The 18,028-nt window shown below is 55.1% G+C and overlaps 1 protein-coding gene across 6 annotated transcripts in view; it reads right to left on the minus strand.

The window, feature by feature from the left end:
• Nucleotides 1–10,051, minus strand: part of KIF21B (kinesin family member 21B) — an 85,713-nt gene extending 75,662 nt beyond the window's left edge. For 3 of the 6 annotated variants that reach the window (XR_013634885.1, XR_013634884.1, XR_013634883.1), the window contains exon 1: nt 9,689–10,051. Coding sequence is in view for 3 of the 6 variants with exons in the window: in XM_078849837.1 (XP_078705963.1) it covers nt 9,689–9,795 (107 nt within the window). In the remaining 3 variants the exon portion in view is untranslated. The remainder of the gene's footprint in view (nt 1–9,688) is intronic. The other 3 variants (XM_078849837.1, XM_078849836.1, XM_078849838.1) reach the window with 2 other exon arrangements.
• Between the last annotated feature and the right edge of the window lie 7,977 nt (nt 10,052–18,028).

Below are 18,028 nucleotides of genomic sequence, written 5' to 3' on the forward strand. Positions count from 1 at the left end.
CCGGGGAGAGAAGGTGGGGGAGTTGCACTGTATGTAAGGGAGAGTAGGATTGCTCAGAGCTCCAGGAAGAAACTGGAGAAAAGCCTGTTGAGAGTCTTTGGGTTAAGTTTAGAGGCGAGAGCAACAAGGGTGATGTCATGGTGGGCGTCTGCTACAGACCACCAGACCAGGGGGATGAGGTAGACGAGGCTTTCTTTGGACAACTAACAGAAGTTTCCAGAGCACAGTCCCTGGTTCTCATGGGGGACTTCAATCACCCTGACATCTGCTGGGAGAGCAATACAACAGTGCACTGACAATCCAGGAAGTTTTTGGAGAGAGTTGGGGACAACTTCCTGGAGCAAGTGCTGGAGGAACCAACCAGGGGCCGTCGTCCTCTTGACCTGCTGCTCACAAACAGGGAAGAATTGGTAGCGGAAGTAGAAGTGGGTGGCAACCTGGGCAGCAGTGACCATGAAATGGTCGAGTTCAGGACCCTGACAAAAGACAGAAAGGAGAGCAGCAGGAAACGGACCCTGGACTTCAGAAAAGCAGACTGACTCCCTCAGGGAACTGATGGGCAGGATCCCCTAGGAGGCTAATATGAAGGGGAAAGGAGTCCAGGAGAGTTGGCTGTATTTAAAAGAAGCCTTCTTGAGGGCACAGGAACAAACCATCCCGACGTGCAGAAAGAAAAGCAAATATAGCAGGCGACCAGCTTGGCTTAACAGAGAAATCTTCGGTGAACTTAAACACAGAAAGGAAACTTACAAGAAGTAGAAGCTTGGACAGATGACTAGGGAGGACTATAAAAATATTCTTGAGCATGGAGGGGTGTAATCAGGAAGGCCAAAGCAAACCTGGAGTTGCAGCTAGCAGGGGATGTGAAGGGCAACAAGAAGGTTTCTACAGGTATGTTAGCAACAAGGTGGTGGTCAGGGAAAGTGTGGGCCCCTTACTGAATGGGGGAGGCAACCTAGTGACAGAGGATGTGGAAAAAGCTGAAGTACTCAATGCTTTTTTTGCCTCAGCCTTCACAGACAAGGTCAGCTCCCAGACTGCTGCACTGGGCAGCACAGCATGGGGAGGAGGTGACCAGCCCTCTGTGGAGAAAGAAGTGGTTCGGGACTATTTAGAAAAGCTGGACATGCACAAGGCCATGGGTCCAGATCTAATGCATCTGAGGGTGTTGGGGGAGTTGGCTGATGTGATTGCAGAGCAACTGGCCATTATCTTTGAAACTTGTGGCAATCAGGGGAGGTCCTGGACGATTGGAAAAGGGCAAATATAGTGCCCATCTTTAAAAAAGGGAAGAAGGAGAACTACAGATCGGTCAGCCTCACCTCAGTCCCTGGAAAAATCATGGAGCAAGTCCTCAAGGAATCCATTTTGAAGCACTTGGAGGAGAGGAAGGTGATCAGGAACAGTGAACATGGATTCACCAAGGGCAAGTCAAGCCTGACCAACCTGTTTGCCTTCTATGAGGAGATAACTGGCTCTGTGGATATGGGGAAAGCGGTGGACGTGATATACCTTGACTTTAGCAAAGCTTTTGATATGGTCTCCCACAGTATTCTTGCCAGCAAGTTAAAAAAGTGTGGATTGGATGAATGGACTATAAGGTGGATAGAAAGCTGGCTAGATCGTCGGACTCAACGGGTAGTGAACAATGGCTCCATGTCTAGTTGGCAGCTGGTATCAAGCGGAGTGCCCCAACAGTTGGTCCTGGGGCTGGTTTTGTTCAATATCTTCATTAATGATCTGGAGGATGGTGTGGGTGGCACCCTCAGCAAGTTCGCAGATGACACTAAGCTGGGAGGAGAGGTAGATACACGGGAGGGTAGGGATAGGATACAAAGTGACCTAGACAAATTGGAAGATTGGGCCAAAAGAAATCTGATGAGGTTCAACAAAGACAAGTGCAGAGTCCTGCACTTAGGATGGAAGAATCCCATGCACCGCGACAGACTAGGGACCGACTGGCTAAGCAGCAGTTCTGCAGAAAAGGACCTAGGGGTGACAGTGGATGAGAAGCTGGATATGAGTCAGCAGTGTGCCCTTGTTGCCAAGAAGGCTCACGGCATATTGGGCTGCATTAGTAGGAGCATTGCCAGCAGATCAAGGGAAGTGATTATTCCCTTCTATTCAGCACTGGTGAGGTCACATCTGGAGTATTGCGTCCAGTTTTCAGCCCCCCACTACAGAAGGGATGTGGACAATTTGGAGAGAGCCCAGCGGAGGACAACAAAAACGATCAGGGGGCTGAGGCACATGACTTATGAGGAGAGGTTGAGGGAACTGGGATTGTTTAGTCTGCAGAAGAGAAGAGTGAGGGGGGATTTGATAGCTGCTTTCAGCTACCTGAAAGGGGGTTCCAAAGAGGATGGATCTAGACTGTTCTCAGTGGTGGCAGGTGACAGAACAAGGAGCAATGGTCTCAAGTTGGAGTGCGGGAGGTCTAGGTTGGATATTAGGAAACACTGTTTCACTAGGAGGGTGGTGAAGCACTGGAATGGGTTAGCTACGGAGGTGGTGGAATCTCCATCCTTAGAGGTTTTTAAGGTCGGGCTTGACAAAGCCCTGGCTGGGATGATTTAGTTGGGGCTTGGTCCTGCTTTGAGCAGGGGGTTGGACTAAATGACCTCCTGAGGTCTCTTCTAATCCTAATCTTCTATGGTTCTATGCACCCCCACAAGACCCAAGCTGTTCCCTCTGGCTACACAGGTCTCTCCACCCCACTTGCAAAACTAGTGCCAAATTTGAACCTGAGCCAGCCCCCGTGGCTGGAGGGGGTATGCACCCTCCCCACTTGACAGGGCAGAGGGGAGCAGCCCCAGCAGCTTTGGGGATAACAGGCGCTCGGCCTGGCCACGAGCGAATCAGCAGCCTGGTTAGGGGAAGGCTGCATGTTTCAGCAGTGTGTTTAGAAGAGAGCCTGAGGTCTGGAGGTTGCAGGGTTTAAATAAACTTGAAATCTGACTCGACTTCCTTCCCCAATTTCACAAGCTCCATTTCCTGGCCCTTCTCGGGCATGCTCAGCTGCTGCAGGAAACGTGGGCTAGGGACTTTGAGGGTAGTTTTGTATTTATTTTATATTTGAAAACTTCTTTGAAACCCAGCACAGACGCTTTTGTGAAGAACTCCCCCAACCCCTACCCCAAAGCAGCTCTAGGAGGGCCCAATCCCATCCCCGCAGCCTCCCCAACCCTCCAATCAAACCCTGGGCACACACAGAAACAGTAGCGCTCAGTGGGCTCTCTATTGACACAAACAAGCCTGGAGGGCCAGCCTGGCCATGGGAGAGGGAGCCAGGGTCTGCTCCCATGAGCCCAGTGGGGCCTGGAGTCTGTCCACCATCAGCCGCATCGCCAGCCCTGTTCCGACAACATCAGAACCAGCTGAAGTTCGGACCTGTGGCGGAGTCTGTGAAGCCGGCAGTTGGGACGGGGCGAATGGGAGGCTAAATTAAGAAAGTCTTCTGGAATTGAGAACAGGAAACGCAGAGTGCTCGCGGTCTAGTTACATGCAAAGACACTTAACTTGTGACGGCCACAGCCTGGAGGTCACCTATGAGAAGGAAAAACAACAAGGGGCATGTTCTCTTCCCCCATCTTCAGTAAAGAAAGACTACTAGATTTTTTAAACTTTAGGACTATCAGGAATAAAGTCTTCAGCCCTGTCTATGATTAGCGTTGCACTGTTTAACTAACAGTGTGATTTTAAACTAGTTCAGTTAAACCAGTGTAAACGCAGGGAACAATCCATTTAGTTCCAGCACAGTTTAATCTCCATTTTTCTTAACTCATTTCCCCATCAATCCAAACAAGACTGAAAGCAAATTAAGAGCATCCACACAGGGATTTGCACCAGTTTAACAAAAGCTGTTTTGAAACTGACTAAACAAGAGCAGTTTATATTTAAACAAGGCCTTACCTTTCCTCTTTCTGCCAGAGGTCTCCCTGGAGGACCAGAGAACTGGAGTGGAAGCTTTCACTGCCCTTAATTGAAAGGGCAAACATGTTACATATTGAACAAAGAGCTTTTCTCCCATTTGATTGTCAGGTGTTTGAGTTGAAGTGGTGTTAAAGACAAGAAGTTCAAAACACTCTAATTTTGGTGTAAATCCACAGATGCAATTTTGCTGGTGCAGCTTACCCTGCTTTGAAAACCTGGTGTAAACTGTATATTAGGACTTTGGTCTGGCACATGTACATCCGTGGCTAAAAATCCAGCGTAAGGTTTTTATTTAGACCTTGCTATTCTCTTGCCAGTGTTATGTTTCATGGCCCACACACAGAGGAGTTAGATCAAAACAGATGCACTTGCCAGAAGGTTGCAATGTAACTATTCCTTAGAATCCAGAACCCGAACACACAAGGATCCAAACACACACACACACACACACACACAGAGAAAAAACAGGCTGCTCCCTAAACTAGAGAGGCACAATTCACCCCACCTTATTCTAAGCATCTGCTGACTGCTGCTGGGCCCAGATTGCACATTTCCCTCCAGAGCCCCCTAATCTGCAGGCCGGATCAAAAACAAACCAAACCAAAAACACACCCTTGAAATTTAAAGCGACAGCCTACAATTTTAACAGCATTTTCAATACATCATAATGAGTTGCTCAGTTTTAAGTTCTATGGGACTTGTGATGTCATAAACCTAGTTGTTCTGCAGCCATACACAGAGTCATCCAGGGAAGAGAGACAGCCTCACTCTCGGCAGTAAAAGAAGTAGGAAAACAGTCAAGAAAACAAAAATAGCATTTTCTAGGCTTTCCTCCTACTGCACATCATGAGATGAACCAAAAAAGGGGCCTAAACCCCATGGGTTGTTCGCCCTTCTGCCCTCAAGTTTCCAGGACAGGCCTGGCTCCATCTCTGTAGCAGAGCAGATGGGCAGTCCAGCCCTTGGGCAGTGTAAACGGAAAGGGGTTTGTTTGTTTGTTTGCATTATCATGAGAGAAGATTAAAAAGGCATCTGAATAAGCAGCAAGCTGGGGAGCCAACAGGGCCAGCTCAGCCACATGAGCAGAAGCTGGCCACATCACTGCCTGTCATAGGTAGGTAATAAAAGCACATCCCAGCACACCTTGCTGGCAGGTCTGTGCCTTGAACCAGCAGCCATTCAAGGAAGAGCCACTGTCTTCGCTGATTTTGCTTTGATGTGTAAAGTGCATCTATTAAACAGACTCGCCTCTCTCCCTGTTGCTTTTGCAGGCTCGGCTCTTTGATCCAGAAGCAGGTATTTGGTATTGTGTTGGTTTTTTTTTTGTTTTTATTTTTTGGGTTTTTTTTTAAGGGTTTTACTGCATTTCTGCAGATGGTGCTGGGATTCCCCTCCCCAATGCATTGAAAACTCAATTCCACAGGTCTCGACTTTCCAAGCAGGTGCTGGAGCAGGTTCTGTGCTGTCCCATCCAGGCATTGCACAGCCTGACAGATCCTCCCTACAGGGCCAGTCTGCAAAGTCCCTTCCTCCCTCAGGGAGCCCTGGCTCCAGCACGGACCCTCACAAGGAACTGCTCACCAGGGGCATAAGGGGTTAATAGCCTGATCCTAACCAGAACCATGGGCTCCTTCTCCCACGGTGCCGCAGCTCCCACCCCCATGTGACAGCCACACTCAGGCAGCTCCTGGGAGCAGCGTTCTTGGGAGGCCACCATGAGGAGGGACATATAAGCACCTCCATAGCTGTGTGGCCCCAGGATCCTTGGGAACTGGCGGGGCACGCAGCACAGCAGAAGCCAGGGGTACCCCAAAGATTCCTGTGAATTCTGGGTCAGGGTGGATCCATGGAATGAGGTGCAGGGTCTGAGCGCTCGACTGCAAGTCCTGAAGGTCATGGGTTCAAGTCTCGCTCAATCTCACCCTGAAAGGCCACCTCCAGTTCACCCAGCTGCATACCGGGTACCTGATCCATTGGGGCAGGACAGCCAAAGGCAGTTGGACGGGATGCTGGCCACATGGTTTTCCTGCCATAGCTATGAAACTGACCTGCCTCGATCGCACCAGTCCGATGAGCCATTGGCTGGGCAAATTTTGACATTGTGCATCTAAGGGGGAGGGTAAAACCTCTGGCCATCGCCTCACCTTCCTTCCCATGCCAAAGGTGGCTTTTCAAACCCCTCTGCTTCTCTGCCTTCCATGGAGCCAGAACCTCCCAGATCGGGTCACGCTGCAGAGCTGCGACTCCCCACTTCTGCGTACGCAGGCACCTGGTCACGCACAGAGGGGTTCGCACACCCCAGGCGTGCCAGAGTCCAGCTGCTCCTGCTGGCTGGGCAAGGGCGGTTTGGTATCATTCCAAAGGCGGCGATCCCACAGCCTGATTGAAAATGGGGTTAAAGCTCTCGACCCCCCAGGGCAGAGTCATTCGTGTCTGTCTGGGTCTTAGCAGATAACGCGCTACAGATTTCCAAGTGCCCAGCACGCTCGGGCCTGGGTTTGCAGGGGAGTTGGACAGGCAACCCCCTCCCCCTTCCAACACACTGGAAGTCCTAGCACTGTATTGGAAACAGCCAAAAAGCGCGAGGCCCTTCCACAGCCCGGGCTGGTGTTTGGGACCCTTTCTGTACTGTTCCAGCCCAGTGCTGCAATCCTGCCTTGCTGTCCCATTGGCCACCACTGGCCTCATTATTACCATTTATTTCTAAACCCCCTCCTTTGTCCTGCCAATTCACCTTCCGCTTCCAATGCATGCGCCCTGTTCTTCCTCCCCCCGCCCCAAACCAGCTTTCATTGGCCAGATCAGCTGCAAACAGCCTCGCCCCGAACCAATATCTGGAGCTAGGAGAGGCTCTAAAGACAATGGAGCACAGGGCAGATTGGGTAAGGATCAGCCTGAGAACCCACAGAGCGCACATGCTCCCATATACACACCCTTCCCTCTGCTGATCTCATCCTCCACCATCCGAGCTAAGCCGCAGCCAAACACCAACGTCGCTGACGCTCTCCAGAACGCACGATTCGGAGACTGATACCCTCTCTCCCTCCCCCAGCCCTTCTGCTCACCCTTGGGCCACCGAGGGCTTTCAAAAGCTGCTCGCCAGCAATGCACCACGTGAGCCTGAGAATCCCTCTAGTAGACACAGGCTAATGGGGATTAGCTGGGAGCAAGGCACCGCCGATTATAAAGGCCCACAATAGTCCTTCACCAGGACTACAGCCATCCTTTCACCTCAGAAAGGGGGAGCTTCCAGCAGCCCAGACTGGGGGCTTTTGTTAGAGGATCTGTCCTGAAAGAAATGCAAGATGAATGACGGGTGGGTCTCCAACCAGTGGGAAACCCCTGTGCTTGGGCACACACCCAGTGTTGGGGCACCAGTGCAAACCCCCATGGGAGACAATTTAAACCCGTGCAACACAGTAACTGTGCAGGTTACCTGAGCTAATATCCCGGAGCTGACAAGGTCTCCAAGCAGTACCTGCTCCTCCCCCTGACGTCAGGGGCTTGGCTGCTCCACTTAAGGGGTTCTTAGTGAGTCAGTGCAGACTCCATTGACTTCACTCCAGATTTACACCAGCTCAAGCCAAATCAGAATCTGGGCCACCAGGGCCATCCTCTCCTGAGCCGGGGGTGCGGGGGGGGAAGGACGAGTTGCCTCCCAGGTAAAGCCATAGGAGATCTGAGTGACCTGGGGCGCAGGGCAGCTCCCGTTGATGGCCATTCCCCAGACACACACAGGCCTGCTTCAAATGCTGCATTTAAAATAGTCTCTTGCATCATCAGTCTAGCACTAGCTGCCCGCCGCCTCCCGGAGGGGTCTGCAGCACTCCCCACAGGCAGAGATCCCACCGCTCACCCCCATCACAGAAGACAATGGAAAACAAGAGAGGTTACCACTATAACGAAGGCAGGGAGAAGAATTTGGAGAGACTATTAGGCCCTGTCTACACAGCCTGGCCCAATCAGATTCAAAACCGATTCAGCTGGACCATATTTCAGAGACTTTCCATGGAGACCAACTCCCCAGAAACACCAGGTTTAAACACCAGGGCCTCTAATCCTGCCTCCGTTAGACCCCCCAAGTCCCTCGGTGCTTTTAGGCAAGCACTGTGGCTTTAAGAGGGCCCAGGCCAGGGTCACTTGAACTGGGTGATCCAGCAGATAGGCTCCCGGGTTTGGTGACCACTCAACACGGGGCAGACGGCCACCTCCCAAAGGGGAAGTGCTGCCCAGGGCCAGAAGTCAAAGCCCGTCCTCCACGCTGGGACAGTGGCTCAGTCTGCAACAGACTTGCTTACCTCCCCTCCCACCTGCCCCAGCGCCGACGGTAGCTCAATAAGGTGCGCTTATGCAGCAGGGTCTCCCCTCCCTCACCCCACCGCTCCTTTCTTGGCAACGAGCCGCAATGAAGATGACAGTCGGCTCCAGGATCCTAGTGGCTGCACTCAGAATACACCCAGCCCTGCGGCTTCAACAAAGAACCCCCGAATCTGACAAGGGCTCTGCAATCCTCCTTGAGACCCAGTGCCGATACCTTACTAGAAATCTTGCCTCAGTTTCTCCCCTAACGCCCCATGCACCCTACCACCACCTAGAGACACACAGCACAGCTCACAGTAGTCCCATTAACTGCAAACAGATTAGATGCCATTTACAGATCCTTTATTAAAAAAAATGCAAGTGCAAAATCTTTCCCCTATTGTTCCCAGGCCAGGAGGAAGCACAAAGGATGCCGAGCTGAGGCAGTGTCTCCGACCTTCCCACTGAAGCAGGAGACTCACACCTTCGGGGAGGATAAAGGGACTGCTGCAGCCACATTTGTCACCGATTGCATTTAAAACACACACAAAATGGCCATGAAACAAGCACATTTGATGAGGGAAAGCTGCAAAGCGGAAACCCGCAAGGGAGAACGGAGGTAAAGCAGCATTGACGTTCAACAAGGACATTTGGGATGTTCTCCCACACACCTGGAAGGCCACTCTGACCAAGGGGAGAGGAGAGTCCTGGTTACAACAGATTAACCCCAAATTACAACAGAAAGGAGCAGCTCTTGCCAAACCAAACCCCCCCAAACTGTCAGGCCAGGAAACGGATTTTTGGTGGCTGGAGATAAAGGGGGGGGTCATCCAGGCCTCAGGGACTCAGACAGCTCTTTCATTGTACGACCCGGGGCTTTGTTGGGCTACAAAAATATAACAAGAATAAATCGAGCGCACGCCAGGCGGGGAGGAAACCCAGCAAACTGCTAGGCTAGTGTGCGAAATACAGGATTTCCTCACTGGTTATCTTTCAGAGCGGTCAGCGCCGGCCGGATTCAGAGAGAGAGGCAGAGAGCAGCCCAGTGTTGTCTCAGAAGACAGAACAATATTGATCTGTGCCTCAGAAACACACATCCTAGACAACACCCCCCCCCCCCCCGGCAAAAACCAGAACAACCTCGAGCTGCGGAGGCGCACAGCCCCCATCCTGATCTGTGCCTATCCAGGATCCAGATAAAGCTCACACAACCCACCCCCCCCCGCAAGGCACGCAACCCACCAGTATTGATCTGCACACCCAGCCCCCCGCCCCCATGCAGCCCCTCCCCGCCCCCCCGAATTCTGCACCTCTGTTTAACCCCATGGACCCCCCCCAGCAGCAGGAGGAAGGGGGCGAGCCGCAGAAGGGGCTGGACCAACGCCCGGTACCTTTGTCTGCCCCCCAAGCCCATCACCCCACTTCCCGGCGCCAGCCCCTCACCGCGGCCGCTTACCTGACCGCCACCTGGACGCAGCAGTCCCCGGGGGCCGCCATGCCCGCGGCCTCTCGCCACCCCGGCCGCGGCGTGTCTTGCGGGGGGGTGGGGGGGCTACAGCTCATGGGAGGCGAGGCGGGGCCGGGGGTCCCGGGGCCGGAGCCGCCCCGGTTCAGCTGGGGACGGAGGCAGGCAGGGGCGGGGGGCGGCGGCGGGGGGCGCGGGCATGCCGGGCGCGGGGCGCTGCTCCATCCGCCCCCCCGCGGAGCGATGCGGGGCTGGGGCCCGGGGCCGCGCAAGCTCCGCGGTGAAACTGACAAGCCCGAAGCGGAGCCGGGCGCCCGAGCCAGCCCCGCCGCGGAGCGTGGGGCCGGGCCAATCCGGGCCGGGGAGGGCGGGGCCGGGCCGGCTTTAAAGGGCTGGGCACGAGGGCGGGGGTGAGCCCGTGTGCGTGACACCCCCGCCGGGAGGCGCCCTGCCCTTGCAGCGCGGGGGCGACCCCACAGCAAGCGAGGGGTAATAGGTGCCACCCTATTAAAAAACCCCAAATGTCAGGACTGGCCCTATAAAATCAAGGCGTCTGGTCACCCTAGTTCAGTACCAGAGCAGAAGCTGGTCCAGTAAAAGCGATTCCCTCACCCCCCTGGGCTCCCTGGTGAGTGTGAGAGGGACCCCCCCCCCCATTCCCCTCCCGTGGGGGAGCCAGGCGGGCCCTACACAAAGGGGCGTGCGAGAGACACACACGCGCAGCTGGGGTCTAAATCCGTGGTCCTCAAGGACCAGGCTCTGGACCCTGAGATCTCCCTGACACTGCTGAGGAAGGCAGCAAGCCGGGCCCTGCGATCAAAAGAAACGTGAGACCCCCCACCCCACCCGAGACACCCCAGAAGTGTAAATCAGCGCCGGGGACTGTGAACTAGCTCCCAGGACCGTGCATCAGCCAGCGGGCGGTGGCCTCAGACAGGCCGGGAGCTGTGGACAGGGGGTGTCAGCTCCCAACACAAACACAACCCAGCGCCCACCTTTGTGACAGACCTGCCCCCGGGGGGGCGGTGTATTGAGGATGCTGGTGTGTCAGAGCCGCACCACTCCCCCCTGCTGGCTGCAGGGTTTTCGCCCTGCTCATGGGAGCAGCATCTCCTGTGGGGTGAGGCCAGGGCCCTTGAGCTCTCCAGCTGCGCCGGGAAACTGAGTTCTCACCCAGCCCGTTTTCCTTTAACTCCAGAGGCTCGTAGGTCCTGGGCTATGGGTGCCGGGGACCAGCTTGTTACACCCACATCGGCCCTGAAGTTAGTGCCAGGCTACGCAGAGATCCGCCTTCCTGCACAGTGGCCCCAGACTCCCACCCCACCACGCACATTTGCTGCATACGTGTCACGCCCGCTGCATGGTACGTCATGGCTGCAGAGCGACTGATGCTTCCAGAGCAAAGGTCCTGAGTCCCACCGCTGTAAGGCGGTGGGTGGGGGGACTGCCAGGATCGGCGGTGGGAAGAGAATAGGCTAGTTTGGTGCCATGGCTGCACACGGCACATATGCTAGCAGCTGCATTGGGAGGGGCACATGGGGCAGAGAGGAGCAGGGCCTAAAGAGGGACCAGGCTCACAGACAAACCCACCCCCGCGAGGCCAGGATACTCCCCGGCCTGTTTGCCAATGAGCAGACTGCCAGTGGCACCCGGGCCTGTGGACCCTGCTCTCCAAAGGCAACCTTTGTTAACTGCATTGAGCACACCCATGGGACATACAGTGCTGGCCACACCTGCCCAGCTGTGCTGAGTGGGGACACTGCTGCCCGTGAGCTGAGGCCCCAGCCCTGCTGAGCTTCTTGGTCTTGTATCAGGTGGGCACCCTCTAGAATAGGGCACGATCCTCCTCTCCCCATCACTGATTTTAGCCCGTTGGTTCACACCAGGATGAGAGGGGTCAGGCCCTGTGAGTCCCAGTGAGAGAGACCACCACCAGGTTTCATTGTCGTTGCTTACAGGGCCGGTCTCCATTCCCTCAGGGAAGCCATAGGACCAGCCTGGTCTCTGGTGTAAATACCTTGTCTTGTGGCAGTAGCTTGTGGCCCGACTTCATCCCTGCTGTATGTTCTATTTTGTTTTGGTTTTGTTTTTTTAAGGAGGGAGTGGTATGATCGAATAGTTAAGGGAGGGGACTAGGCATCTGGACTCCTGCGTTCTGCTCTGTTGCTGTCTTGTGGCATTTCCCTTCCCAGTGCCTCAGCTTCCCACATCAGTAAAATGGGGGCAAACTGTGTTGCTCCTTCTTGGTGGGCCTGGGCTCAAAAGGGCTCGGTACAAGGGTGAATGTTATTTTTTGAGGATTAATTATTAGCAATACTTATTTCACTCTCATTTCTATGGCAACCAGAGGTATAGCAGAAAGCCGATAAATCATTTGGAAAGGCAGGTGTGTGCCTGGTTTCTAACCCTGCAAATAGTGCCCCCCTGATGAGTGTGTGTTACAGTGAGGCCCCCTCTGTGCCAATCCAAGCCCAGACCTGGAGAAGAGCTCGGGGCAGCTCGAAAGCTTGTCTCTTTCACGAGCAGAAGTTGGTCCATCACCACACCCACTGGCTCATATCCTGGGACCAAAACAGCTACAACAATGCAGCAAACAAACCTGGGCTTGGTCTATTGCAGCTACAGCTGCAGAAGCCTGGCTCTTTAGCTCAAGTTCTAGCCACTTGTTGCTTTTTGCTCTGGAGGGCCCCACATTCAATCCCTGGAGTGTCAGCCCCTAGAAGACAGTCCCCCGTTCAATCTCTGGTGTGTCAGCCCCTAGAAGACAGTCATAGAAGTATCATAGAATATCAGGGTTGGAAGGGACCTCAGGAGGTCATCTAGTCCAACCCCCTGCTCAAAGCAGGACCAATCCTCAATTTTTGCCCCAGATCCCTAAATGGCCCCCTCAAGGATTGAACTCACAAGCCTGGGTTTAGCAGGCCAATGCTCAAACCACTGAGCTATCCCTCCCCTGCCCCTGCCCTGGAGGACCCTGTAGGACAGAGAGGAGAGTTTATTCTCCCTCTGTCCAGTCCTTGACCTCTCAGTGTAGGTTTGTGTTTGATGCTCCCCCAGGGGCATCAGGGGCATTATTACAGGTTACTGAATTAAAGAACAATGGGGAGACAAACTAGTGCCCGCCAAGAATGGAGACCCCAGCAAACCCATTTCACAAAGAGCCATTGCCCTTGAAAATGCCGTCCAGCCCCCAGCCCCAGGGGAGCATTGGAACCAGGGACCTGGAAGGGAGCCGCTCCACAGCCCGCCGGGTTCCTTACTCTGGCCCCACCACCTGGCCCCAAAGGCAGGACAGAGCAACAGGAGAGACACGGTGCGGGCGGTGGGGGGCAGAACCTCAGCAGATGTGGACCGGTGCAGCTGCCTTGAAGTCCTTGATGCGATGGATCTGGCCCAGTAGCTGCGAGGGTTGTGTATAGAAGCCCCAGCCACCGACTCAAGCCAAGGAGAGGGCCAGGGCAGGGAAGAGCGTGCTGAGCTCCCTCCTGCTTTAGTCAAACACCACTCTTGGGGCTTAATCCAGGGGCGAGGGGGTGAAACCCTCTGGGCTGGGCTGCACACGAGGTCAGACTCGATGACAGAATGGTGCCATCTGGCCTTAAAATCTGTGACTTTCTGAATCCCCCCCCCAGCCCCCCATTGCAGTGCAGCCACTGCTAGGCTGGAATGCGGCGGCTGTTTAAGGAGAACATGGGACCCCTGTTCCACGGGTCCTGCAGGAGGGGATGTTGAGAATCACGACTCCAACAGGCCAAAGGTTGCCAGGGAATTTTAGTTAGACTTCCTCTTGGTTCAACCAGTGCACTGGCCCTAGATCTTGACTCTTCTTTCAGAGGGGCCATGGTTCTGTGTTCCCCAGAAAGGGCTCTGTGGCTCCCAGCAGTGGTTGATGGGACCACTCACCAATGCAAAAACCAGCAGCTGGTGGCACCCCGTTCAATCCCTGGAGTGTCAGCCCCAGAAGACAGTCCCCCTCGTTCAATCCCTGGAGTGTCAGCCCCCAGAAGACAGTCCCCCCCGTTCAATCCCTGGAGTGTCAGCCCCAGAAGACAGTCCCCCCCGTTCAATCCCTGGAGTGTCAGCCCCCAGAAGACAGTCCCCCCCGTTCAATCCCTGGAGTGTCAGCCCCAGAAGACAGTCCCCCCCGTTCAATCCCTGGAGTGTCAGCCCCCAGAAGACAGTCCCCCCGTTCAATCCCTGGAGTGTCAGCCCCCAGAAGACAGTTCCCCCGTTCAATCCCTGGAGTGTCAGCCCCCAGAAGACAGTTCCCCCGTTCAATCCCTGGTGTGTCAGCCCCCAGAAGACAGTCCCCCCCGTTCAATCCCTGGAGTGTCAGCCCCTAGAAGACAGTCCCCCCCGTTCAATCCCTGGAGTGTCAGCCCCTAGAAGACAGTCCCCCCCGTTCAATCCCTGGAGTGTCAGCCCCCAGAAGACAGTCCCCCCCGTTCAATCCCTGGTGTGTCAGCCCCCAGAAGACAGTCCCCCCCGTTCAATCCCTGGAGTGTCAGCCCCCAGAAGACAGTCCCCCCCGTTCAATCCCTGGAGTGTCAGCCCCCAGAAGACAGTCCCCCCCGTTCAATCCCTGGAGTGTCAGCCCCCAGAAGACAGTCCCCCCCGTTCAATCCCTGGAGTGTCAGCCCCCAGAAGACAGTCCCCCCCGTTCAATCCCTGGTGTGTCAGCCCCCAGAAGACAGTCCCCCCCGTTCAATCCCTGGTGTGTCAGCCCCCAGAAGACAGTCCCCCCCGTTCAATCCCTGGTGTGTCAGCCCCCAGAAGACAGTCCCCCCCGTTCAATCCCTGGTGTGTCAGCCCCCAGAAGACAGTCCCCCCCGTTCAATCCCTGGTGTGTCAGCCCCCAGAAGACAGTCCCCCCCGTTCAATCCCTGGTGTGTCAGCCCCCAGAAGACAGTCCCCCCGTTCAATCCCTGGAGTGTCAGCCCCCAGAAGACAGTCCCCCCCGTTCAATCCCTGGTGTGTCAGCCCCTAGAAGACAGTACCCCTCGTTCAATCCCTGGTGTGTCAGCCCCTAGAAGACAGTCCCCCCGTTCAATCCCTGGAGTGTCAGCCCCAGAAGACAGTTCCCCCGTTCAATCCCTGGTGTGTCAGCCCCTAGAAGACAGTTCCCCCGTTCAATCCCTGGTGTGTCAGCCCCTAGAAGACAGTCCCCCCCGTTCAATCCCTGGAGTGTCAGCCCCCAGAAGACAGTCCCCCCCGTTCAATCCCTGGAGTGTCAGCCCCAGAAGACAGTTCCCCCGTTCAATCCCTGGTGTGTCAGCCCCCAGAAGACAGTCCCCCCCGTTCAATCCCTGGTGTGTCAGCCCCTAGAAGACAGTCCCCCCGTTCAATCCCTGGTGTGTCAGCCCCAGAAGACAGTTCCACTCCTTCATGAAGCTGACCCTTGGAAACCAAATTCATTAGCTCTTCTCCACACAGGCAGCTGTTGATCTCTGCAGGCATGGCTCATCAACAGCAAACACTGCTCCCTCCTCATTAGCCAGCTGTGGGGCTGTGGCGGGTGCCACCAGGCCAGCTCAGAAAGGGCCCAATGTAGCGTGCGCCGGATCAGCGATAGGTGAACTTCATCGCGATGCCTCCTCCCCTCGCAAAACCCTCTGAGCGAGACGTGGTGGGGTGGATTCCCCCGCTCTGTTATCACACACTCATTTGCTTGGGCAGGCCGATCAGCTGTACATCGCTCCAAACCTGCCCAGGAAGCAATCATGGCTGGTCGGGGTTCCCCAGCTGCTTATGTAGCCAGTACATGTAATGACTGCAGCCTGCACACCCAGGAATTGGGCCATCTCCCAGGAGACTGGCTGCGCGTCTAGTGACTGTGAACGGGAACAACGGCTGATCAGGTGAAATAGATTGCAGGGGGGGAGGATAAAACCTCTTAATCAGAATGCCTTTGGCTAGCTCCAGGGGGTTAACCAGGTGTGAAATCCAAACTCTGCCCTTTTAATCCTGAAGCTGCCACAGAAAAATTACGAGAAGAAAGGACGGTGGAAGGCAGCGCAGACCCTGTGATTATCATTTACTGTCTGTATTGCAGTGGCATCCAGGAACTCAGAGCTGGGCCAGGCCCCGTGGCGCAGACCCCAAGAGTTTCCAATCTAAGTACAGGAGTTTAAATCGCTTCCTCTAGCCAATAGTCCAATACAGGGGTCGGCAACCTATGGCAGACGTGCCAAAGGCGGCATGCGAGCGGACTTTCCGTGACACTCACCCGGCCCGGGTCCTGGCCACCGGGCCGGGGGGCTCTGCATTTTCATGTAATTTTAAATGAAGCTTCTTAAACATTTTAAAAACCTTATTTACTTTACGTACAACAATAGGTTAGTTCTATATTATAGACTTAAAGAAAGAGACCTTCTAAAAACGTTAAAATGTATGACCGGCACGCGAAACCTTAAAAGAGAGGGAATTAATGAAGACTCAGCGCACCACTTCTGAAAGGTTGCCGACCCCTGGTCTAGTAGATGAGCCGTGGCTCTCACTTACTTGGTATCCAGTGAAGAACAGGCTCCTGTAAAAATAGCCTTTAACGGTTGCCACACCACAGACAGTAGTTCACCTTTATATGATGCTTTTTGTCCTGAACGTTTCACGCTTACACGTGCAAGGCTAATTCCCTGCACTCCTGAAATGCAGCCCCCTCTGGGTGGAAGCCAGCAGCTGTTTAGCAATGGACTGTAAGAAGCTAAGAGGCAGTGAAGAACGCCATGGCTAGTTGAACTAGCAGGGGACTCTAGGTAGGCAGAATGCAATTATCCACAGTGGACTGTAGTTGGGATCGCCAAGTCTTGTGCAAATCGCCTCGGGATCCTTACTGACTAAACGAGGTCAAGGCTTCTCTTTTAGAGCTCCTCTAAAATGTGGTTCTTTCTGTAGCACAGCACCCCCTACTGCCCCTTGGCTGGAACTGACTCCGGGGATAGATCACCCCCTGCTGGCTTACCACCTCTCTTCTTGCAGCAATCTTGCAACACTTCAAGCAAGCGTACCTCGGTGGCGTCCCACCCAGTTGTTGGCATGGCCTACTGCTGCTTAGCTTGGGAAAGGTGGTGGAATGCCAGGGGCCTGATCCTGCCTGTTGAATGCCTACTGCTGATGACGGGCATTTGAAGTGCAGTGGGATCCCAGGCTGGGGCCCTAAGGACACTCAGCACCGGACTGTGCTGCAGGCCTGGCCTGAAGCAGTGCTGTGAGGGAGCAAACAACCTCTGCAAGAGCAGCAAGGGATGCACAGCATCCCACTGCCCGGGCCCACGCAGCTGGGTGGATCCCCTCTGTCCTGGGTGCTGGGCACAGAACAATAATAACTCAGTGAGACCAGGCAGTCGCGGCGCTGCTAAGGACAAGGCCACTGGTGCCATTTCACACACGCCTTGGCCAGTCGCCTCTCACCCTGCATGAACCTGCAGCTTCAAACAGGGGCCCTGGCGCCTGTGAACTCCAGCGGTGTGACCTGGATCTTCATGGGGGGCAAGAGCCAGCACAATGCCCCCTTCTCCCCAAAGGGCTGTGGGAGAGACTGGCCTGGCTGAGGCAGCTCTCCCATTACACACCCAAGTGACCCCCCCACCCCGCCTGGAGCATGGATTTAATGGGGAAATAGGCTCTTCCCCATAAGAAATTCCATCCCCGCTCTGGAGTCTTTCCCAGCTCTCAGATGTCTCCCCTCTTTTCCAGCACACTCCCACCCCAGCCCCTTGTTGTAGCCACCAACTTCCAGGCAGGACAGACTGTGCCGGGGGAGGAAAAGGTTCTGGGCCTCACAAGGGATCTTACCCAGAGACCCTTCCAGCTGGTCCCATACGGGGACCTGGAAATGTCCCCCACAGCAACTGCTCCTCCAAAAGCAGAGTGGGGGCCCGGGCTTTTCTGAGGCTGGGTCTCGGGCCAGCTGGCTTCCTCCTTGGCGCGAGCGGTTGGTGCTCCCCCTCTACTGCAGGCTGGCTGCAGACTCAGGCAGACGTTGATGTCACGGTTACCCTCAGCCGTATGGCTAGCAGGAAGGCTAGCAACGAAACACAGTGAAAGCTGAGACACTGGCATCGCCCCATGGACAGGGTGGGGAGAGGCGGCACCTTGTCCTGGGCCTCTCTGCCTTAACCCGGCCAGGGGACAAGCACTTGTCTGGCCATCTATCGCTGTTTGAGGGCACCCTTCGCTGGAGCTTCTCAGCCCCGGCTGGGCACAGAAAGCCCCTGCTGCTGTTCTCCTCCCAGGGGTGGCTCTGCAGACTCCATCCCAGGGCAGGCAAAGGAATCCAGGCCACGATCTCCCCCCCTGCCCCCCCGAGCCCCATGGGCAGCCCAAGGAAGACGT

The sequence above is a fragment of the Lepidochelys kempii genome, chromosome 21 (assembly GCF_965140285.1).
Source record: "Lepidochelys kempii isolate rLepKem1 chromosome 21, rLepKem1.hap1, whole genome shotgun sequence".
In the NCBI taxonomy this organism is placed as follows: Eukaryota; Metazoa; Chordata; order Testudines; family Cheloniidae; genus Lepidochelys; species Lepidochelys kempii.